This window comes from Amblyraja radiata, chromosome 2, assembly GCF_010909765.2.
Source record: "Amblyraja radiata isolate CabotCenter1 chromosome 2, sAmbRad1.1.pri, whole genome shotgun sequence".
NCBI lineage: Eukaryota > Metazoa > Chordata > Chondrichthyes > Rajiformes > Rajidae > Amblyraja > Amblyraja radiata.
This window is the reverse complement of record NC_045957.1, coordinates 5,485,828-5,510,741: the sequence shown is the minus strand read 5'-3', so window position 1 is coordinate 5,510,741 and position 24,914 is coordinate 5,485,828. Positions and strand designations below refer to the sequence as shown.

The 24,914-nt window shown below is 45.2% G+C and overlaps 1 protein-coding gene across 4 annotated transcripts in view; it reads left to right on the top strand.

The window, feature by feature from the left end:
• Window positions 1-24,914, top strand: part of arhgap39 (Rho GTPase activating protein 39) — a 429,053-nt gene that overhangs the window by 149,579 nt on the left and 254,560 nt on the right. For all 4 annotated transcript variants that reach the window (XM_033041004.1, XM_033040978.1, XM_033040996.1 and 1 more), the window contains 2 exons: window positions 537-584; window positions 21,809-22,237. In XM_033041004.1, coding sequence (XP_032896895.1) covers window positions 537-584; window positions 21,809-22,237 — 477 coding nt within the window. The remainder of the gene's footprint in view (window positions 1-536; window positions 585-21,808; window positions 22,238-24,914) is intronic.

Below are 24,914 nucleotides of genomic sequence, written 5' to 3'. Positions count from 1 at the left end.
CTCGAAGGGCCGAATGGCCTACTCCTGCACCTATTTTCTCTGGGCAAAATAACATACTTGATATTCCGCTTGATTGGCTTACAACCCAACAGTGTAAACATCGAATTCTCAAACGTTAGGTAACTAACTAAACCCCCTCACCCCTGTCTTCACCCCTGCTCCTTTCTCCCCCCTCTCTCTCCCCCATGCCCCACCTGGATTCACACCAATTTCTACCCTCCCCCTCCCTTCCCATTTTTTTGCGTCCTTGTATTCACCCCCTCGTACATATGGAGCAGTGAAAATAAATGTTGAACAGGGTGCCATAAACTAGTGGCCTTTGAATAGCTGCATTCCCAATGCTGTTGCAGCTCCCACTATCTTCCCAATAAAGAGGATGTCGTTATGGTGTGATTGAGATTGGATCTGTTTTTTTTAATCTTCTATTTTGAAACCGTTTTTGTACTTTGATTTAAAAGGTTGATTATTATATGTTGTTTGTATACTCGTCTGCTAACAGTACACTGACTAAATTTATGAAATCAATGTTCTTTCAGGTCTTACGACATGCAACTTGAAAGTGAGACAGAAAGTGCTACCACATGGTAAGAGGAAAATGGCAAAGAAAGATTCAGGCTCTTTCTTTATGCATTGTGATTTAAACTGTCGGTACAATTATATTGTACAATTTTGTAAATTATGATTAGCATATTTTCTTCTTCCAGGAATTAACTGTCAATTATCGTTTGGATTTAAACTCATTGTAATTATCTCCACCTAGTTGGATCACTGAGTATTGTGGTAAATTTCCAAACCAAGATTATCATTTATGTTTGATGGAGCCCTCAATTATCATAACCACAGTCGATGTATTCTTGTAATTGATCTCAATATTGTATGAATATTGATTTCTCTAATTTCAAGTAACCCCTGCAATCCCTCTCCCTCCATCCCTCCCCCACCCAAGTCACACCAGCTTCTCGTTCTCACCTAGCAAACAGCTAACGATGGGTTGTTTCCCTTAACATCGTTACTTTTTTGCTTATCTTTCATTCATTTGTTCTATATCTCTCGACATCACTGTCTCTCTCTCTCTCTTTTCCCTTTCCCCCGACTCTCAATCTGAAGAAGGGTCTCAACCTGAAACGTCACCCATACCTTCTCTCCAGAGATGCTGCCTGTCCTGCTGAGTTACTCCAGCTTTTTGTGTCTATCTTTGGTTTAAATAGTATCCGCAGTTCCTTCCTATGCAATATTAACCATAGTCTCTTCGGCTGGAATCAGTTGAGATATTAAAACTTACTGTGGTACTGATTTGTGATGATAATGTCAGAGATTGATTCTTTATGAGTGACAGTCATAGCTGCACCATATCTTAACATAACACCATACACCATATCATAGGCCAGCATCTGCAGTTATTTCCCACACCATATCTTTGATTGATTGATTGATTGATTGAAAGGTACAGCATGGAAACAGGCCCTTCGGCCCACCAAGTCCACACCAACCAATGATCATCCATTCACACTAGTTCTATGTTATCCCACTTTTGCATCTACTTCCCACACATTAGGATCAATTTACAGAAACCAAATAACCTACACACCCACACTGTCAAGTTCAAATTCAAGTGAGTTTATTGTCATGTGTCCCTGATAGGACAATGCAATTCTTGCTTTGCTACAGCACAACAGAACATACTAGGCATTTACTACAAAACAGATCAGTGTGTCCATATACCATTATATAAATATATACACACATGAATAAATAAACTGATAAAGTGCAAATAACAGATAATGGGCTATTATTGTTCAGAGTTTTGTCCGAGCCAGGTTTAATAGCCTGATGGCTGTGGGGAAGTAGCTATTCCTGAACCTGGTCATTGCAGTCTTCAGGCTCCTGTACCTTCTACCTGAAAGTAGTGGGGAGATGAGTGTGGCCAGGATGGTGTGGGTCATTGATGATACTGCCAGCTTTTTTGAGGCAGCGACTGCGATAAATCCCCTCGATGGTAGGGAGGTCAGAGCCGATGATGGACTGGGCAGTGTTTACTACTTTTTGTAGTCTTTTCCTCTCCAGGGCACTCAAGTTGCCGAACCAAGCCACGATGCAACCGGTCAGCATGCTCTCTACTGTGCACCTGTAGAAGTTAGAGAGAGTCCTCCTTGACAAACCGACTCTCCGTAATCTTCTCAGGAAGTAGAGGTGCTGATGTGCTTTCTTAATAATTGCATCAGTGTTCTCGGACCAGGAAAGATCTTCAGAGATGTGCACGCCCAGGAATTTGAAGCTCTTGACCCTTTCAACCATCGACCCGTTGATATAAACGTGACTGTGGGTCCCCATCCTACAGGGAGAGCATGCAAATTCCACACAGACAGTTTCCGAGGTCAGGATTGAACCAGTGTCTCTGGTGCTGTGAGGCAGCAAATCTACCCAATGTGCCTCTGTGCCGTCCTCTTGGATAAGTGGAATGAAATAATACTGAGCAGAGGCAGGTAAATGGAGCTAAAATGTGGATCTATCAAAATCTAGTTGAATGGAGAGCAAAAGAAGACACAGAGTGCTGGAGTAGCTCAGCGCATCAGGCAGCATCTCAGGAGAATATGGATAGGTGACGTTTCAGGTCAGGACCCTTCAGTCTGAAGGAGGGTCCTAACCCGAAATGTCATCCATCCATGTTCTCCAGAGATGCTGCCTGACTCGCTGAGGTACTCCAGCACTCTGTCTCTTCTTTTGTAAACCAGCACCTGCGGTTCCTTGCTTCTAGACTCAAGAGTGATATGGTCCTGTCCTGTTTCTTTCATCACATGTAACTTCATATGCACAATTTTGGTTAATTTAGATCTTTTAGCCTAAGGATCAAACTGAAATGTAACTAACAAACCCTCCTATGTTCTCCTACCATTCAGTCAATAAAATAATAAATGTTTTTACAAGGCTACCTTATCTGAGATATAATCTTGAGGATCAGGTTTATCACAAGTAAAATTTGTCTCTAGGCACATATCAGTGTTACAAAATATCATGCAGCTTTTTGGGTACATAAAATCATAGCTATGTTTCTGTGGCTGGTTCTCTTGGTAACATGAACTCATGCCAGCCTGTGACATGATATTTATACACAGGGCTTTGAGTAAACAGCAAGGAGAGGTTCTTGTATCTGCTTCAGCGGGTGCCTGCGGTGATCATTGAGTGACGGTAAATGCATAAATGAAAGGTAAATGTGGATTTAACTGGGATTGAAAACAGGCTTCAGCAACAAAAAAGGACTGAGGTCATGAAGGCATTGTCACAATAACAACACTGAATAGACCCTATTGTGGGGAGAAGCTATGATCCAGAGAGTCACGGTCACACAGCTTAAAAACACCCTCTTCGGCCTAACTCGTCCATGCCGTTCCCTGAAGACCATCCATGTTTAGTTTATTGTCACGTGTACTAAGGCACAGTGAAAAGCTTTTGTTTTGTGCTAACCAGTCAGCGGAGAGACTATGCATGATTGAAATTGAACCATCCACAGTGTACAGGTACATGATAAAGGGAATAGCATTTAGTGTAAGATAAAGTCTAGTAAAGTCAAATTAAAGACAGTCCCATGGTCCCCAGTGAAGTAGATGGTAGCTCAGGACTGCTCTCTAGATGTTGATATGTTGTCTATGCTAGTCCGAATTACCTGTGTTTGGCCTATATCCCTCTGGACCTTTCCTATCCATGTACATGTCCAGGTACCCACCTCCACGACTTCCTCTGGCAGCTTGTTCCATGGATTCACCCACTTCTGTATGAGGTTTCCCCTCTACATCTTTCCCCTCTGACCTTAATCTTCCAGTGGAATAGTTGTAGGAATTCATTATTTAAGCTATATTTAAGAGGGAGTTAGATGTGGCCCTTGTGGCTAAAGGGATCAGAGGGTATGGAGAGAAGGCAGGTACAGGATACTGAGTTGGATGATCAGCCATGATCATATTGAATGGCGGTGCAGGCCCGAAGGGCCGAATGGCCTACTCCTGCACCTAATTTCTATGTTTCTATGTTTCTATTAGTACATTAGGAATTAATAGACTGAATAGCTTACTTTGTTGGAAAGAAAGACATGCTTGTATATATAGCACTTTCTACACCCTTGGGCATCAAAATATTTTTGCAACCAATGATGTGCTTTTGTAGCTACATGTAGTTAATATTATAACAGAAAGTGCAGAGGATAGAACATAGAAGAGTACAGCACAGGAACAGGGCCTTCGGCTCGCCATGTTTGTGTTGAACCTGATGCCAAGACCATCTGCCAGCACATGACGCATATTCCTTTATTCCCAGCATATCCATGTGCCTATCTGAAAGCCTCGTAAACGCCTCTACCAGATCCCCCTCAACTACCATCGTCCCCGGCAGTGCATTCTGGACACCCACCACCTTTTGTGTCAAAACAAACTTGCCCCGCACATCTCCTTTAAACTTTGCCCCTCTTACCATAACTATACCCTGATGTTTAGCTTTGAGTTTAGAGATACAGTGTGGAAACAGGCCCTTCGGCCCACTGGGTCTGCGCCGACCAGCGATCCCCGCACATTAACACTACCCTACACTCACTAGGGACAATTTTTACATTTACAAAGCCAATTAACCTACACACCTGTACGTCTTTGGAGTGTGGGAGGAAACCGAAGATCTCGGAGAAAACCCACGCGGGTCATAGAAACATAGAAAATAGGTGCAGAAGTAGGCCATTCGGCCCTTCGAGCCTGCACCGCCATTCAATATGATCATGGCTGATCATCCAACTCAGTATCCTGTACCTGTCTTCTCTCCATACCCCCTGATCCCTTTAGCCACAAGGGTCACATCTAACTCCCTCTTAAATATAGCCAATGAACTGGCCTCAACTATCTTCTGTGGCAGAGAGTTCCAGAGACTCACCACTCTCTGTGTCATGGGGAGAACATACAACCTCCGTACAGACAGCACCCGTAGTTTAACTCTACCGCTGCGCCACCGTGACCGCCCTTTGACATTTCCACTCGGGGGAAACGGGTCCTATCTGTGCCTCTCATCATTTTATATTTCCAACTTGGTCTCCCCTCAACCTCCATCCGGCATTGCAGAGAAAATAATCCAAGATGGACGATACAAGGATGACGAGAGAGGGGTGAGATGGGCTTGTAGGTGGATCGAGGAGGGGCCAGGAATGACAGGGGGGAGGAGGAGGGGTGAAGTTGGGAAACGGAGGGAGTGGGTGATAGGTGGAACCAGACAAGGGTAAAAAGGCAAATGGAGCCAGGGTGGGGTGTGATAAACGGGGACACAAAGGCTACAAGTGCCAGACTCTTATAAGGAGGGTTCTAATGGGGGTTATTAATGGAGCAGTAAAGGGTTGATGGAACCAGATGGGATGGGATCCAGTGGGTGAAGTGTGTGGGTAGTAGGTTGATGGTATGAGCAGGGGTGTGGGAGGGGTGAAAATGGGTGAGGAAAACTGGGAGGACTAGGGCTGGATTGGGAGGAGAGAGACAGGATTACGCAGGGTGTTTCTGCTCTAGGAGGGATGTTATTAAACTGGAAATGGTGTAAAAAGAGGATTTGAGGATGTTATTGGATCTGGTGGCTGGATAAGTTATTTGTTTAAGAAGAAACTGCAGATGCTGGAAAATCGAAGGTAGACAAAAATGCTGGAGAAACTCAGCGGGTGAGGCAGCATCTATGGAGCAAAGGCAATAGGCAACGTTTCGGGCCAAAACCAAGGGTTTTCCAGCATCTGCAGTTCCTTCTTAAACACGAGATAAGATGAATGCACTCCATTCCCCAGGATATGGAAGTCAAAAAATCAGAGGGCATGGGTTTAATATGAGGGGAAAAAGCTTTTTAAAAGACGTGAAGGGAATATTTTCCACACAGAGGGTGGGGCATACATGAGATGGGATGCCAGGGGAAGGTGTAGTGGCGGGTACAATTACCATTATGGGTACAGTGAAAAGACACTTGGACAAGTACATGAAGAGGAAAGGTTTGGAGGGATATGGTAAGAGTGACTAGTTTATTTAGGCAACTTGGTCAGCTTGGATGTGTTGGGCTGAAGGGCCTGCTTCTGTGGTGTATAGCTTTATGACCCAGCAAGGTCAGCGTTAACTGAAAGGAAGATTAATTATCTAGGTCCTATTCCTTTCCTTTTGCATCGACCTGAAAGAGCTGTCAAGATCTTGGTTTAAAATATAATTTTTTTTAAAAACACCTTGTATTGTTGGAACACCTTCCCAGTATCGTATATCAGACATCATATGTGATAGGAGGAGAATGAGGCCATTTGTGCCATCAAGTCTCCTCCGCCTTTCAATCATGGCTGATCTATCTCTCCCTCCTAACCACCATTCTCCTGCCTTCTCCCCATAACTCCTGACACCCGTACTAATCAAGAATCTGTCTATCGCTGCCTTAAAAATATCCATTGATGGCTTCCGCAGCCTTCTGTGCAAAGAGATTCACCACCCTCTGACTAAAAAAAGTGGTGAAAGAAAGTGGGTCTGAAGAAGGGTCTCGACCCAAAACGTCACCCATTCCTTCTCTCCAGAGATGCTGCCTGTCCCGCTGAGTTACTCCAGCTTTACGTGTCTATCTAAAGAAATTCCTCCTCATCTACTTCTTAAAGGAACGTCCTTTAATTCTGAGGCTGATCTCTGCTCCTAGACTCTCCTACTAGTGGAAACATCCTCTGCATATTCACTCTAACCAAGCCTTTCACTATTCGGTAAGTTTCAATGAGGTTCCCCCCCCTCATTCTTCTAAACTCCAATGAAGTACAGGCCCAGTGTCGTCAAACGCTCATCATATGTTAACCCACTCATTCTCCTGGAATTTCAGTCTAGGTCTGAAGGCTTAAGTGTCTATAGTTGGATTTGAACCCTCTGCCTTACCAGAGGCAATGATGGAACCAACTGAGCCATGGGTGACACACGCATGTATGTTGTGATTTATCCTTTGTGCTGTCGGTGAAGTTTTAAACGTTGGGATAGAGAGAACCAACGGGTGTCTTCCGCAGCTCATCAAATTATTTCCAAACTGCAACCGAATACCAGGCCGAGCACTCCCTGAACCATGTGAACCAAAGTCCTGAGCTTTAAATTGATGCAATCCAGGAGCGAGCAAGTAGTTAGTGTTGAGCGGTTTCCATTTGCTTTGCATTAATTGGAAAGGAAAAATGCCTTTGAAGTGACATTCTGTGGGCCAGACAACACTGAGTATCGTCTTCAACCAAGCAGAAACAAATCAGCTGGACAATGGGCAGCTGGAAGCCTCGCAACAGGCAGTAATAGAATTTAAAATTACCACCCACCTCCCCATAAACTGATTTAAAAAATATATACACTCTGTCATTTGAAATGCAGCAAGTCTGTTATTTCCCTTCCCCGCAGGTAATTTCATGCTTTCCAGTCCACATATTAAATATTTCATTGCAAATTCAGGGTTGTGAATTGCTTTAAGAATATTTGCATACCGCTCTGCAACCCTCCACCTCCAATTTAGCGCAAAACCTGTGAAGGAAAAGAAAGAAATGTTAGATGTAATATCTGGTTTCAGTTCCTGCAGTTGCATTCCAAAGATGTGCAGGTTTATAGGTTAATTGGCCTCTGTAAATTGTCCCTAATGTGTGGGGAAGTAGATTCGACAGTTGGATAACGTAGAAATAATGTGAACGGGTGATTGATAGTCGGTGTGGACTCAGTGTCATGGAGTCTAACAGCGTGGAAACAGGCCCTTCGGCCCACACAGGCCACATGTCCCATCTGCACTCACCCCACCTGCCTGCGTTTGGCCCATACCCCTCGAAACCTGTCCATCCTAAATGTTTCTTAAACGTTGCGGTAGCACCTGCCTCAACTATCTCCTCCAGCAGCTCGTTCCATACACCCACTGTGTGAAAAAGTTACCCTTCAGGTTCCGATTAAATCTTTCCCCCCTCACCTTAAACCTATGTCCTCTGGTTTTTGATTCCCTTACTCTGGACAAGAGACTCTGTGCGTCCACCCAGTCTTTTCCCCTCAGTGGGGCGAAGGGTCATTCTCAATGCTGCATTTCTAAACTAAACTAATTTCCTAACTAAGGTACACAAAAAAGCTGGAGAAACTCAGCGGGTGCAGCAGCATCTATGGAGCGAAGGAAATAGGCAACGTTTCGGCCCGAAACGTTGCCTATTTCCTTCGCTCCATAGATGCTGCTGCACCCGCTGAGTTTCTCCAGCTTTCTTGTGTACCTTCGATTTTCCAGCATCTGCAGTTCCTTCTTAAATAATTTCCTAACTAGTTTTCTTCAGACTCGGCTCCACAGCCTCCTGTTGTAATCATCTGTGCACTGGGTAATATTTTGTGTTTTATTTTAATTGATATCCTGATCATTCAAAAGTATCCAATGTGGATCTGATTATCTTTAAGAATTTCTGTGTCACAAGTTGATAGATGATCGATATGCAAATAAAAGGAAAGAAAATTCTCAATTTGAATGTTACAAACTATTTCCTCTGATCATTAGTTTCTGATTATATAGAGTTATCAGAAACTAATGATCAGAGAAAATAGTTTGTAACATTCATATTGAGAATTTTCTTATCTTTTATTTATATAAAGTCTTTATATAAATTATTTGGAGTGGAGGTGAGTGAATCAGGCTATTGAACATTACGAACGGCAACTATTTAATTGCTCGGTTTCGGGACATGATAATAAAAGACTCCTGACTCTTGACAAAATCTAATTGAAGTTCCATGTCACGGATGATTGATTCTGAATTATTTGGTTCTATTTTCATATAGTTAAGGGCCTGTCCCACTTGGGCAACCTAATCCGCGAGTTCTGGCGAGTTTGCCCTCGACTCATACTCGCAGCATGGTCGACATGAGGCCCTAGGAGGTCTTTGTAACTCTCCTTCATGCTCGAGAGTAGTCCCCGCGTACTCGAGGCCTCAGCTAGGTCGCGGCGTTTTTTTCAATATGTTAAAAAAATCCCCGCGAGTAAAAAAAGGTCGCCATGGAACAAATCGATACTTTTTTTATTCGTAGGTTTAGGTCGTAGTAGGTCGGCATGTTAGTCGTAGGTAATCGAGGGTAGTCGAAGGTAGTCGTAGATAGTCTTCAACATAGTCGAAGGGAGGTCGAAGGAGATCGAAGGAGGTCGTCTTCACTCTCCATTATTCGGTGTCCAATTTTCCCGAAGTTAGTCGTAGCTTTCCAAGCTAGTCTTCAACATAGTCGATGGAGGTCTTCAACAGGTCATTTTTTTCAAACTCTTCTAAACTCGGCAATTAGGTCGCCCAGATGGGACAGCCCCTTAATTGGGCAACGTCTTTGAACGGTACACTTGTGAGAGTCCAGGCCCAATGTGTTCCAGAAGTGTGGAAGGGAAGGGCAGCAAGTGCAAGGAACCCTGGAGAGAAAAAAATATCTTTGGCAGATATTGAGAACAGAAAATGTAGGGGGCCCTTTAAGTGCATAAAAGGTGGAGAGGGGTACTTAAAAAAGAACAATGGGATAAAGAGGAACATGAATTTTCACTGGCAAAGTAGGTTGAGGGAAATCCCAAGTTTATTAAAGGCAAGAGACTAACCTGGGAAAGAGTGGGCCCAATTAAAGGCCAAAATAGCCTCTGCACACGGAGTCAGAGGATGTAGTTGAAGTCTTAATTGAATACCTTTTATCTACCGTAGAACCAAAGTACATAGTTCATCACAGAAAGACAAGGTGGCGGAGGCTAGGATAAACAAACACTCTTTCCTCCTTTTGCTGAGAGGAAAGAACACTGAGCTCAGAGAGCTGAGAATTTATTGGTGATAAGGTTAGCTTGGGCAGCCAGCTGAAACAAAAGATTTAAAAACACTTGCATTTAAGTAATTGATCCACACTATAGATTATGGAGTTGCTTAATTTTGACCATTAATTGCTTTTAGCCCTGTCTAACAATCTCAACAAGTTTACACCTAATTTTCACTGTCTGCACTTCCTTTAGAAACAGGGTTAATCTCCTGCGTGGTAGTAAGGGTGGAATGATTGGGTTAATGTATGAGGAGCGTTTGATGGTATTGGACCTGTACTCGCTCGAGTTTAGAAGGATTAGGTGGGATTTCATTAAAATTTACTGCATAATGAAAGGCTTACATAGAGTGGATGAGGAGAGGATGTTTACAGTAATGGGAGAGTCTAGAACCTGAGGGTGCAGCCGCAGAATGACCTCCCTTTAGAATGGAGGAACTTCTTAAACCAGAAGGCGGTGAATCTATGGAATTCATTGCCACAGGTGCTGTGGAGGCCAAGACATTGGGCATTTTTTAAACCAAAATTGATAGGTTATTGATTAGTAAGTGCACCAAAGGTTATGTAGAGTAGGCAGGAAAATGAGGTTGAGAGGGAAAAATAGTTCAACCGTGTTTGAATGTTGGAGCAGACTCATAAGGTCATATGTGATAAGAGCAGAATTAGGCCATTTCGGCCCAGCAAGTCTACTTTGCCATTCAATCATGGCCGATTCAATCTCTCCCTCCTAACCCCATTCTCCTGCGTTCTCCACATAACCTCTGACACACTCCTTTGTCTTATGGAATAACAGGACAGGCTGTGATGATAATGGTCAACAGCGATGTTCTGAGCCAGATGTGTTCTGAGTATACTCCACTCGGCACTTGTGCCCCACAACATGATATACAGTGTCCCCAGTGTGTAGGCAGCTCTTTGCCACTCCAGGAACTCCTGGTGTATTCGTGGAATGATACACCCACAAAAGTAGATTGGAGAGCGGAAGGTCAATATAATTTAATGTTTTAGTTTAGTTTAGAGATATGGAGCGGAAACAGGCCCTTTCGCCCCACTGCGCCAACCAGCGATCCCCGCTCACTAATGCCCCTGTCCCACTTAGGAAACCTGAACGGAAACCTCTGGAGACTTTGCGCCCCACCCAAGGTTTCCGTGCGGTTCCCGGATGTTTTTGTCAGTCTCACTACCTGCAACCTCCGGCAACCACCTGCAACCTCCGGGAGCCGCACGGAAACCTTGGGTGGGGCGCAAAGTCTCCAGAGGTTTCCGTTCAGGTTTCCTAAGTGGGACAGGGGCATAACACTATCGTATAGCCAATAGGGACATTTTTTTACATTCACCAAGCCAATTAACCTACAAACCTGTACGTCTTTGGAGTGTGGGAGGAAACCGAAGATCTCGGAGAAAACCCGCGCAGGTCAAGGGGAGAACGTACAAACTCAGTACAGACAGCACCCATAGTCGGGATCGAACCCGGGTCTCCGGCGCTGCATTCGCCGTAAGCCACCGTGCCGCCCAGAAACGTCCTGCGCAAAGGGGTGAAGGAAACACATTTGGTCGATAGTTGAAAAAATTGAATTGAATAAATACTCAAGAAGGAATTATAGGGAAAAAACACAAAGTGCTGGAGTAACACAGCGGGTCAGGCAGCATCTCTTTAGAACATGGAGAGGTGATGTTCCGGGTCTGGGACCGTCCACGTTCTCCAGAGATGCTGCCTGACCCGCTGAGTTACTCCAGCACTTTGTGTCTTTTGGTTCATGAACCAGCAACAACAGTTTCTTGTTTCTACAATTATGTGCAGGGCCTTGTGGGAAAAGGAGAGCTGAACGACAGACTCAAGAGCTGCTATAGGATCAGTAGACAGAATGGCAACTTTTTTTTGACATGATATATATATATTGTACAATCAGGCTAACATTTGATGTGGGTACCTGTCAGCATTTAGACATTTGTGGTTTACTTTCTGCTTGCCCTTTCAACCAGCTGTTGAGGTTGTGCAGCTGGGATAAGCTCAGTGTGTTCCAAAGTGCATTGTTTAAGTTATATACTTTGTTCACTGAGCAATGCTCTGAAGCATGATCATTCTAAACCTACCCTACTACACAAGATTACAAACTGGACACCCGAGACACAACCATGTTGCTTAAATGCAGCTGTTTTAGTCTCTTTAATTTCAGCTGTCAGCCCAAACTACCCTTGTCCACAATAAATTCTGACCTTTGTTCATGATTTGTGTTCTTTCCTCTCAGCCAGCGATGAAATGAAGAGAGGGCCACACAGTGGTGCAGCGCTAGAGTTGCTGCCCTACAATGCCAGAGATCTAGGTTCGATCCTGACTACGGGTGCTGTCTGTACAGGATTTGTACGTTCTTCCCGTGACCGCGTGGGTTTTCTCCGGGTGCTCTGGTTTTCTCCCACACTCTAAAGACGTACAGGTTTGTGTAGGTTAATTGGCATTGGTAAAAATAAATTGTAAATTGTCCCTAATGTGTAGGACAGTCATAGCAGGCCTTAGAAACATAGAAAATAGGTGCAGGAGGAGGCCATTCAGCCCTTCGAGCCAGCACCGCCATTCATTGTGATCATGGCTGATCGTCCCCAATCAATAACCCGTGCCTGCCTTCTCCCCATATCCCTTGATTCCACTAACCCCTAGGGCTCTATCTAACTCTCTCTTAAATCCATCCAGTGATTTGACCTCCACTGCCCTCTGTGGCAGGGAATTCCACAAATTCACAACTCTCTGGGTGAAAATGTTTTTTCTCACCTCAGTCTTAAATGTCCTCCCCTTTATTCTAAGACTGTGGCCCCTGGTTCTGGACTCGCCCAACATTGGGAACATTTTTCCTGCATCTAGCTTGTCCAGTCCTTTTATAATTTTATATGTTTCTATAAGATCCCCCCTCATTCTTCTAAACTCCAGTGAATACTAGCCTAGTCTTTTCAATCTTTCCTCATATGGCAGTCCCGCCATCCCAGGGATCAATCTTGTGAACCTACGCTGCACTGCCTCAATCACAAGGATCTCAGGATCGTTTGACTTGTATGCTGCGGACCTGGCCTTAAGAGGGGTTATATGGAGGTGTCTGTTTAACCTGTGCTCCAGTGTCCTGTATGAACAGCAATGCATGTTGTGATCATTTTCTTAGAAATGTTAAGTGTAAAAGGTGACCCCCACCGAAGCTTTTGAAAGTATGAATGAATAGAATTCCACAATTTGAAATCTGCATTCAGCTTACATTTGCAAAAAGCATTCTGGAAAGTGCTACAAAAAAGATGGAAAGGGAGAAATGGGGCACAGGTAAGAGAGGGGGAAGGGGTTGAGGTATAAATAGGGTTGCCAACTGTCCCGTATTAGCCGGGACATCCCGTATATTGGGCTAAATTGGATTGCCCCATACGGGACCGCCCTTGTCCCGTATTTGACTGCTACTACTCGGGTTGAGGGGACTGTTGGGTCGGAGCGCCGCGTCCGGCCCCGCCTCACCCGTCCCGACGTAGTGCAGCCCATGGAGCGCAGCAGCAGCAGCAGCATCAGCAGCAGCACCTCGCCCGTAGCCCCGTCGGTCGGCAGCCCGGCCAGCTGTCCGAACTTCGGACCTTCACTTACCGCCGACACCACCACCCTTCCTTCTCATGGCCGATCATCGGTTCATGAGTTGGATGGGGCACCGGACTTTGTGCGTGACTTGACATGGCTTGGGCCAAAACTCCTCAGCTGGCCCGCCGGCTGGGCTTTGTGTACAGTCCAGCATCCGGGACAACTCATCATTCACCCAGACACGGCCCAGTCGGTCAACGAATTGCCATCGGGAATTTGTCCCTTATTTTGACTTTTTGTCCCTTATTTGGGAGTGAGAAAGTTGGCAACCCTAGGTATAGGTCAGTTACCCAAAATTGGAGAATTTAATATCCAGCCTGTTGGATTGTAAGCTACCCAAGCAGAATATATTCTTCCAGTTTGTGTGTGGCCTGACTCTCTCAATGGAGGAGACCCAGGACAGAAAGGTCAGTATGGTAAGGGGCAGGGGAGTTTAAATGGTTAGCAACAGGAAATTTCAGTGGACCTTGGCAGAACCACTGGTTTACATAAGTGATGTTTGCATAAGCATGCGCTATTATAGGTCATTCTACATTCCATGTTTTTATAAGGATATTGGTATTGCACATAAAATAATTATAGAACCTAAATGCCGACTTGCTGCCTCATTAAAACTGTCCTCTTGCATCCTGGACTTGAACTCTGACTCTTGCAGGTAACCAGCTTTATTCACTCCACCACTGACAGCTGCGTCCTCAGCTGCCTGGACTATAAGCTGTGGAATGTTCTCACTAAAACCTCTCCTCCTCTCAACTTCTCTCTTACTTCACATGACTATTTAACACCCACTTCCTTGTCCACCTGTTCTGATCTCTCAGGTTGTCAGATTGAGTTTGACATATCCTGCTGCAATGTCTTGCCATTTGTTGATGCTATATAAAAGGAAATTCTTCAGAGCCATGTCATTATTTATGAGTGACCCGGATTTCATTAGACACCGGAAGAGAAAAAAAAAAAATTTAAAGCAGAGAGAAATCTTATTATTTTAAAACTCTTTGAGAAACGAGTTAAGGACAATTAAGCTGCATTTAGAATTGCATGTCTCAAGTTATTAACTTGCTGGACAGTTAAGTGCAACATAAAAATATGATGCAGGATGTAGAAAGGGCATTGTTAATTGACTCAAATGTCATTCCACTTTAGGGTCCTGTAAGGTTCATTTGTCATGTTTACGAAGGAACTGCAGATGCTGATTTAAACCGAATATAGATACAAAATGCTGGAGTAACTCAGCGGGACAGGCAGCATCTCTGGAGGGAAGGAATGGGTGATGTTTCGGGTCAAGAAGCGTTTTCAGAAATCTAAAGAAGGGTCTTGACCCAAAACCACCCATTCCTTCTCTCCAGAGATGCTGCCTGTCCCGCTGAATTGCTCCAGTTTTTTGTGCCTACCTTCGGTTCATTTGTTAAATTTCTGGTCCTGACACAGGTCTTCATCTGTTGGTGGAACGCAATAACATTCCCCATGCCTTACCCCTGTTCAAATGGTTGGTTGGAGAAACATTGGAAATGCACTGATGCACACTCAGCCAATGAGGCATTATATTGGAAACTGCTCATTCGAGAAATTGGGTCTTGTGTTTATTCTAATGTGGTCCAAACACTGGTTGACCGGCTCATGTACTCCGATTTTTAGACATGGGGTTCAGATAACTGAACAGAAAAATATCCCCAACATTGTTCAGGAATATAAGAGAGAGAGAGAGTGTCTTATTGTCATATGTCCCGAAACAGAACAATGACATTCTTACTTACAGAAGTGCAAAAGGAATGTTTACATAACACTATGTAAAACCCGCAATAAACATTTTAAAAAGTTCAGTGTGTGCATGCGTATGTGTGTACATATATGTATATATTATATATATATTGTGTGTGTGTATATAATAATAATAATAATGGATGGGATTTATATAGCGCCTTTCTAATACTCAAGGCGCTTTGCATCGCATTATTCATTCACTCCTCAGTCACACTCGGTGGTGGTAAGCTTCTTCTGTAGCCACAGCTGCCCTGTGGCAGACTGACGGAAGCGTGGCTGCCAATCTGCGCCTACGGCCCCTCCGACCACCACCAATCACTCACACACATTCACACACATTCACACACAGGCAAAGGTGGGTGAAGTGTCTTGCCCAAGGACACAACCACAGTATGCACTCCAAGCGGGATTCGAACCGGCTACCTTCCGGTTGCCAGCCGAACACTTAGCCCATTGTGCCATCTGTCGTCCCATATATATATATTTATGTGTGTGTATATATATATATATATATATATATATATTTGTGTGTGTATATAACATATACTATTGTGTGTGTATATGTGTATATGTGTATATATATTGTGTGTGTGTGTGTATATATACATATATATATTTGTGTGTATATAACATATACTATTGTGTGTGTGTATATATATACACATATAAACATATAATATATATATATGTACACACACACACACACACACACACACACACACAACAATAATAAATATATATAAAATAATAATATATTAAAAATATAAAAAGACCTGTAAATAAATAATAATAGTGCAAAGTCAAAAATAATGCTCCCAAGTCTATAGTTTGGAGCTTATTTAGAGATTGTCGTGTTTAATAGCCTGCTGGTTGCAGAGAAGCTGTTCCTGAACCTGGACGTTACAGTTTTCAGGCTCCTGTACCTTTGTCCCGATGGCAGGGGTGAAATGAGTGTGTGGCCAGGGTGGTGTGGGTCTCTGATGATGCTGGCTGCCTCATTGAGGCAGTCACTCCTGTAGATCCCTTTGATGGTGGGGAGGATGGTACCCGTGATGGGCTGGGCAGTGGTCACCACATTTTGCAATCTTCTTCGAGGAGTGCAGGAGGTGAACGAGGAGAGCTTCTCTTTCACTTGTTGAGTTTATTTCAAACTGATCAACATCTGAAGAAGGGTCTCGATCTGAAACGTCACCCATTTAAATGCATTTCACTGTACCAGCTGCACATGACAGTAAATAAACCATTGACCATTGTGCTTCTGTCTGTCTCACTGAGTCACTCCAGCATTTTGTGTCTTAAGGGCCTGTCCCACTTGGCCGTCATTTGCGCGCCATTTACGCGACCTGGTAGCGTGTGGGTAGCGCAGGACGGGCGCATGGAGTGGCGTGGAGGAGTGTGGAGTTGCACGTGGTATCGCGCAGCGCGCCAGGATTTCGTGCTGCACAAAATCTTTGCGCGCTATCGGCCTGTCACGTAAATGATGGCCAAGTGGGACAGGGTGACATTTCGGGACGAATGGGTGACGTATCGGGTCGAGACCCTTCTTCAGACTGAAACATCATCCATCCCTTCTCTCCAGAGATGCTGCCGGTCCCGCTGTGTTACTCCTGCATTTTGTGTCTATCTTCAATTTAAACCAGCATCTGCAGTTCCTTCCCACAGATTAATTTGGTCTGCAGCTTGCTACTTTTCATTTACCTCTTTTTTTAAATTACATCTGCAGTTTTTCCAATTGCTAGCACCACTCAAGAAACTGGAACATTTTAGAAAATCACCATAAATATCATAAACTGGGTAAATATACTAAACTGGGTATTCAAATGACGTCACGCGCTCCAGACGGCTGTGCGGACGCATGATGACGCGCGCGACAGTCACTATCGGCCTGTCACGTAAATGACAGCCAAGTAGGACAGGCCCTTAACTCCCCATCTTCGCCACTGTGCCCTGTGAAAACCTTTCATAATTTTTGGAGTCTATTTGGCTTTGAAAACAAGTCTAAATATTTAATCTCTTCTCATGACCAACATACTCGAGGTTTACTTTGAAATGATAGAAGACAAAGAAGTGTTTTGTAACGGCTTCCACAATATCAAGCTGCAGTGTGAAAACAGATTAGGAGCACTGGTAATCTTCTTACATTGTTTACAAGGTTCAGCACATTGTAGGAACCCTCACAGCCATTGGGCTTGGATATTTGCCATTGGTTCCAGAGACCCCACTCTGCCCATGTTTAAAAGTACCCCCCGCGCAAAGTCTGCCACAGTTACCACTGCGGGCATCGCGGTACCTCGTGTGACTGTCTCTGGAACTGTTGCACTTTCATGATGAGAACCATATTCTGCACTCTGCGCCTTCCCCTTTGTTCAACCTAGTCTCCCTCTCTCCGGACTTTCAGTCTGAAGAAGGGTCTCGATCGGAAACATCACCCATTCCTTCTGTCCAGAGATGCTGCCTGTCCCGCTGAGTGACTCCAGTGTTTTGTGTCTATCTTTATTGTACCTTGAGTTTGGTTTGATAGTATTTATATCTAGTGTTCCAGATTTGACTGGATAATCAAGAGTGTTTTATTGCCATGTGTCCTAGAAACATAGAAACATAGAAAATAGATGCAGCAGGAGGCCATTTGGCCCTCCGAGCCAGCACTGCCATTCATTGTGATCATGGCTGATCGTCCCCTATCAATAACCCGTGCCTGCCTTCTCCCCATATCCCTTGACTCCACTAGCCCCTAGAGCTCTATCTAACTCTCTCATCCAGTGACTTGGCCTCCACTGCCCTCTGTGGCAGGGAATTCCACAAATTCACAACTCTCTGGGTGAAAAAGTTTTTTCTCACAGTCTTAAATGACCTCCCCTCGATTCTAAGACTGTGGCCCCTGGTTCTGGACTCGCCCAACATTGGGAACATTTTTCCTGCATCTAGCTTGTCCAGTCCTTTTATAATTTTATATGTTTCTATAAGATCCCCCCCTCATCCTTCCAAACTCCAGTGAATACAAGCCTAGTCGTTTCAATCTTTCCTCATATGACAGTCCCGCCATCCCAGGGATCAATCTCGTGAACCTACACTGCACTGCCTCAATCACAAGGATGTCCTTCCTCAAATTAGGAGACCAAAACTGTACACAATACTCTAGATGTGGTCTCGCTAGAGCCCTAGACAACTGCAGAAGAACCTCTCTACTCCTATACTGAAATCCTCTTGTTATGAAGGCCAACATTCCATTAGCTTTCTTCACTGCCTGCTGTACCTGCTCGCCAACTTTCAGTGACCAGTGTACAAGGAACATGTCCTGAAACAGAACACTGACATTCTTACTTGCAGCAGCACAATAGCTTTGTAAACATAGTGCACAATAGACAACACAACAAACAAACAAAAAAGTTCAATTCATTAAAAATAACAATATGGTGGAGCAGAAAAACAAAAAACACAGTCCCAAGTGCAACCCAGGCTGTACTTTGGAGTTTAGTTTACTTTGTTCAATAACCTGATGGTTGTAGGGAAGAAGCTGTTCCTGAACCTGGACGTTACAGTTTTCAGGCTCCTGTACCTTCTTCCCGATAGCAGGGGTGAAACGTGGCCAGGGTGGTGTAAATCTCTGATGATGCTGGCTGCTTTTTGGAGACGGCATCTGGTATACTGTACATCCCTTAGATAGAGGCATGCAAAACAAAGCTTTTCACTGTACCTCGCTACACATGATAATAATAGGCCTAAACCTAAGAAAATGTCTAAATACAATTTTAAAATGAGGGCGTCAGTGTGGTGCAGCTGGTAGAGCCGCTGCCTCACAGTGCCGGTGATCCGAGTTCGATCCTGACCTCGGGTGCTGTCTTTTTAGAGTTTGTACGTTCTCCCAGTGACCACGGGGGTTTCCTCCAGGTGCTCCGGTTTCCTCCCATATCCCAAAGACGAGCGGGTTTGTGGGTTAATCAGCCTCTGTAAATTGCCCCCCTAGTGTGTCGGGAGTGGATCAGAAAGTAGGATAACGTCGAACTGGTGTGAACGGGTGAGCGATGGTGGGCATGGACTCGGTGGGCCGAAGGGTTTGCTACCATGCTCAATCAATCACTCAACCAACCAGTGGTGGGGTGGGTCAGGGTGGGGTGAGGTGGTGGTGGGGTGGGGTTGGGGTGCGGTGAGTTGGAGTGGGGTGAGGGGGTGGTGGGGTGGGTCGGGCTGGGGTGAGGTGGTGGTGGGTCGGGGTGGGGTGAGGTGGTGGTGAGGGGGTGGTGGGGTGAGGCGGTGGTGAGGTGGTGGTGGGATGGGGTGAGGTGGGGTTGGGGTGGGGTGAGTTGGAGTGGGGTGAGGGGGTGAGGGGGTGGTGGGGTGAGGGGTGGTAGGGATGGGGTAGGGTGTTTGATGGGGTGCGTGGGTTGGGTGGGGTGAGTTGGCGTGGGGTAGGGGTGGTGGGGTGGTATTGTGGCGTGGACTGTGGTGGTGGGTGAGTGGTGGTGGGTGAGCGTGGTGAGTAGGTGTGTGGTGGGTGAGTGTGGTGGATGAGGTTGTGGTGGGGGCGGTGGTAGTGGGTGGTGGTGGTGTGAGGTGGTGGTGGGGTAGGTGGTTGTTGGTGAGTGTGGTGGTGGGGTGCGGTGGTGGTGTCACACCGCGGTGGTGTAGGGTTGGTGAGGTGGAGTGGGGTGAGGTGGGGTCGGGGTGGGGTGAGTAGGGGTCGGGTGAGATGAGGTAGGGTTAGTACATAACATTTCAGAATACCATTTAAAACTGAGATGCGGAAGAATTTCTTTTCTGAAGGTCATGAATCCGTAGATTTCTCTGCCCTAAAGAGCCGTGGAGACGGAATCATTAAATATTATCAAGACTGAGCGAAGCAGGTCCTTTTGTCAATAGGAGAGTTCAAGGTTAGGGAAACCGTGAAGCTGAGGCCAGGATGAGACCAGCTACAACTTTATTGAACCACACTGTGGATTCAAGTGTCTGTACGACAAAACTCCTGTTCCTATTTTCTATATTTTTATTAAATTAACTGAATCCATAACTTAAGGGAATTAAATTGTTCTGACGGCTTTAGGGAGCAAGCCGGAGAACAGGATTAGGCTTAGGCAGCTCAGGAAGAAAACGTATCAGTTTGGAGATAACAGGCTTTGTGCCTCAGCTGAAAAAATATAGGATCCATGTGGGTTCAATTATTTTAACTTTTTCAATCAAAAATAGTCGCAATCTACGAGGATCATTTCACCAAATGGTGAAAGAGTTTTCAAAGTGGTGCAGCTTCACAGTGCCTGAGAGCGGGTTCGTACCTGACCTCGGCTGTTGTCTGTGTGTGGAGTTTGCATGTCCTTCCTGTGACTGCGTGGGTTTCCTCTGGCTCTCCGTTTCTTTTCCCCCACATCCTAAAGTCATGCGGGTTTGCAAGTTAATTGGCATCTTAAAAAAATTAATGTCCCTAATGTGTGTGTGTGAAGGGAGTGGATGAGAAGGTGGGGTAACATAGAACTAGTGTGAATGGGTGATCAATGGGCTCGGTGGGCTGGATGAACAAAGAACTAAAGATGCTGGTTTGTAAAAAAAGACACAAAAAGTAACTCAGCAAATCAGGCAGCATCTCTGGTGAACACGGATTGGAGATGTTTTGGGTTGGGACCCTTCTTCGGCCTTCCGTCTCCCGTTTCCCTTCCAACTACATTCTTTCCTTTAACGTAACAATTTGTAGCTCTTCAATCCTTATGTCTCTCACCTTCTGTCTTTTTATCTCTGGCCATTCTCCAACCATCTGCCTATCAAAAATCCCTTGCACTTGCCAAGCTCTATCCTGCCAGATTTCTCTTCCAACCCTTCCCCACAATCAGTCCAAAGAAGGGTTTCGATCCGAAACGTCACCTTTCCATGTTCTCCAGCGATGCTGTCTGATCCGCTGAGTTATTCCAGCACCTTGTGTCTTTTGCTGTTTCCATAGTGTAGCTGTAAACTAAACTAAACTAAAATTGTCATCTTGAATAAATGTTTATTAATGGAGTTGCAGACACCCTAAACCTAAATGTAGGACATCTGCCTGAAGAGCGGTCCTGACATGAAATGTCACCCATCCATGTTCTCCAGGGATGCTGCCTGACCCGCTGAGTTACTCCAGCGCTTTGTAAACCAGCATTCTTCTTTCTGCCTCCAAACCTAAAAGTATTTGTTTGAAAGAACATTGGCATGTGCATACATTCATGTGTCTTGTACACTCTGGTGTTTGACGGATGAGAGGAGATCTTATTGAAACATATATGATTGTTAAGGGTTTGGACACGCTAGAGGCAGGAAACATGTTCCCGATATCAGGGGAGTCCAGGACCAGGGGCCACAGTTTAAGAATCAGGGGTAAGCCATTTAGAACGGAGATGAGGAAACACTTTTTCTCACAGAGAGTTGTGAGTCTGTGGAATTCTCTGCCTCAGGCGCTAGGAACTTCATGAGAGGGCGGTGGAGGCAGGTTCTCTGGATACTTTCAAGAGAGAACTAGATAGGGCTCTTAACGATAGCGGAGTCAGGGGATATGGGGAGAAGGCAGGAACGGGGTACTGATTGTGGATGATCAGCCTTGATCACATTGAATGGCGGTGCTGGCTCGAAGGGCCGAATGGCCTCCTCCTGCACCTATTGTCTATTGTCTATTGTCTGTTTGCAGGTGCTTTGATAACATTTTCTTTTTCTTGAAGGCTGGAATGGGTGGAGATTATTGAGCCTCGCACTAGAGAGCGCATGTACGCGAACCTCATCACAGGAGAATGCGTCTGGGATCCTCCTTCTGGTGTCCGGATAAAGCGGACCAACGAGAATCAGTGGTGGGAACTCTTCGATCCCAACACGTCTCGGTTTTACTATTACAATGCCACGACACAGAGGACAGTCTGGCACCGGCCGCAGAACTGCGACATCATTCCGCTGGCCAAATTGCAGACGTTGAAACAGAACACGGACTCACCCAGCCGGGCTTCTGCGGACAACAGCCCCGGCCGCAGTAGCAACATCAGCAGGGAAGGGAGCACCAGCTCCTCGCTGGAACAGGAGCTGGAGGCCGACAGGACTCAAGAACAAACACGGCCAAAGCCAGCCCAGCAGATCATCGGGAAGGAGGAAGTGGAAAGGTAAGGTTCCTAGTGCCTTCATGTGAGTCTTTCGTTTGTTTCAGACTTTTTGCAACATACTGCTTCCACTGATTAATTAACCCAGCCATTCCGCAGCCCGCCATGGCCACCAGGATATAGAAACAAGGAACTTCAGATGCTGGCTTACACAAAAGGACACGACGTGCTGGAGTAACTCAGCGGGTCAGGCAGCATCCCTAGAGAACATGGATAGATGATGTTTCGGGTCGGGACCATTGTGTCGCTCCTTAGACTCTGAAGAAGGATCCCGATCCAAAACGCCACCTCTCCGTGTTCTCCGGGGATGCTGCCTGACCCACTGAGTTAATCCAGCACTTTGTATCTTTCTTTGCTATAAACCAGCACCTGCAGTTCCTTGTTATTACATCTCCAGTAAACAGTGGTTCCCTCTACTGTGGTAAATAAACCGTTCAGGCTGCCGTATTGATGAAACAACCGGGTTAGTAGGTGAAGAGCAAATCCAGAAAGGCTACCTGGATAATTTGTTGCCATCCATTGGGCTGGACATTGGCTCCTGATGGGCTGATGAAGCAATAGATAAATGTTTGCCAAAAATAATTTCTATTTGCCCATAAAATATAATTTGGTGAAGGGCCTGTCCCACTTGGGCGACCTAATCCGTGAGTTCTGGCGAGTTTGCCCTTGACTCATACTCACAGCATGGTCGACACGAGGTCGCAGGAGGTCGTCGTAACTCTCCTTCATGCTCGAGAGTGATCTCCGCGTACTCGAGGCCTCAGTTAGGTCGCGCCGTTTTTTTCAACATGTTAAAAAATGCCCGCGAATAAGTAAATGTCGCCATGGAAAAAATGGATACTTTTTTTACTCGTAGGTTTAGTCGTAGTGGGTCGTAGTAGGTCGGCATGTTAGTCGTAGGTAATCGAGGGTAGTCAAAGGTAGTCCAGGGTAGACGAAGATAGTCTTCATCATAGTCGAAGGAGGTCGTCTTCACTCTCCACTATTCGGTGTCCAATCTTCCCAAAGTTAGTCATAGCTAGTCGAAGCTGGTCTTCAACATAGTCGAAGTAGATCGAAGGAGGTCTTCAACATGTCATTTTTTCAAACTCTTCTAAACTCGCCAATTAGGTCGCCCAAGTGGGACAGCCCCTTGAGGATGTAATTTGGTTACAACAACATTTAAAAGGCATTTGGACAGGTACATGGATAGGAAAGGTTTAAAGGGATACGAGTCAACCATGGGCAAATGAGACTAGCATAGATGAGGGTGAGCAGTGATCTTAGGGCTTTATTTCTTGAAGCGCAGAAGGCGCTTAAAAGTGATCTTATAGAGGTGTGTAAAATTATGAGGGGATTAGATAGGGTGAATGCACAGAGTTATTTTACCCAGAGTAGGGGCATCAAGAACCAGAGGGCATAGGATTGTGAGAGGGGAAAGAACAGGAATCTGAGGGGTAGTTTTGTCATGGTACGAGCTGCCAGAAGAGGTAGTTGAGGCAGGTGCTGTAATATAATTTTAAAACCATTTGGACGAGTACATGGATCGGAAAGGTTTAGAGAGATACGGACCAAATGTGGCCAGGTGGGATTAGCGTAGATGGGGATTCTAGGTTTGCATGGATGAGTTGGGCTGAAGGGCCTGTTTCCATGCTGTATGACTATGTACAGAGGGTTAATATTGGTTGTCGATCATTGGACCCTCAGCATTCCTCTATGCTGATAGATTAACTATGTGCTGAAGCTATTGGCAAGCTGTGCATTGTAATTTATACAAGTTTTGGACTGAATTGAAGGTGATGGCACATTTGATAATGAACTTCATCAAGAACTGGTGTCTGTCTCATCACTGAGAGCATTCGTTCTTGTGTTAAATGGTTTTGAGATGCAACTCAATACATCAGCATGGGTAACTGACAAGCATTGATCCTGAAGCTTGAACGTGTGGTCAGTGTACCCTGTGGATCAATGCAGCTGGCCGTCACATAGATTGCTTCCTTGGCGGAATTGTCCTTCCACAATTATGAAAAATTGGTAATCAGTTAATTTTCTCATAACATTGCTTTGTACCTCATTTGATCATTTCCTGTCTCTTTTTGCCCTCTACTTTGAAAGTCACAACTAATTACTCTGAGTATCTTTCAGTACTGTACACATCAGGTCTTTTCTTCCATGGAACGTTATTGCACAGTTGTTGCGCTTAAAATCGTCTCCTGCATTTCCCGGCTGATTCTGAATGCCCCCATGTATTTAAACTACTTCCTCCAGTGCAGTTTTGCCAGATCACGTTTGCGTTTGCTCCATAAAACAGTCACTTGTCTCCATAATGCCGCAGAATGTGATCTGTCAGCATCAACATGGAGTAGAGGTTGGAGTGATCCTGGTGACTCCTTCTGCCTGCTCCGCCATTCTGTGAAGATGGCCGATCTACACCAAGTGCACTTTCCAGCCCAATCATCATACTCCCCACGTTTCCTTCATGTCAAAAAATCTCCATGCAGTTCTGGTTGCCCCATTAGAGGAAGCATATCGCCCTATTACAGGAAGCATATCGCCCATTACAGGAAGCATATTGCCCATTACAGGAAGCATATTGCCCCATTACAGGAAGCATATTGCCCCATGACAGGAAGCATATTGCTCCATTACAGGAAGCATATTAACCCATTACAGGAAGCATATTGCCCCATTACAGGAAGCA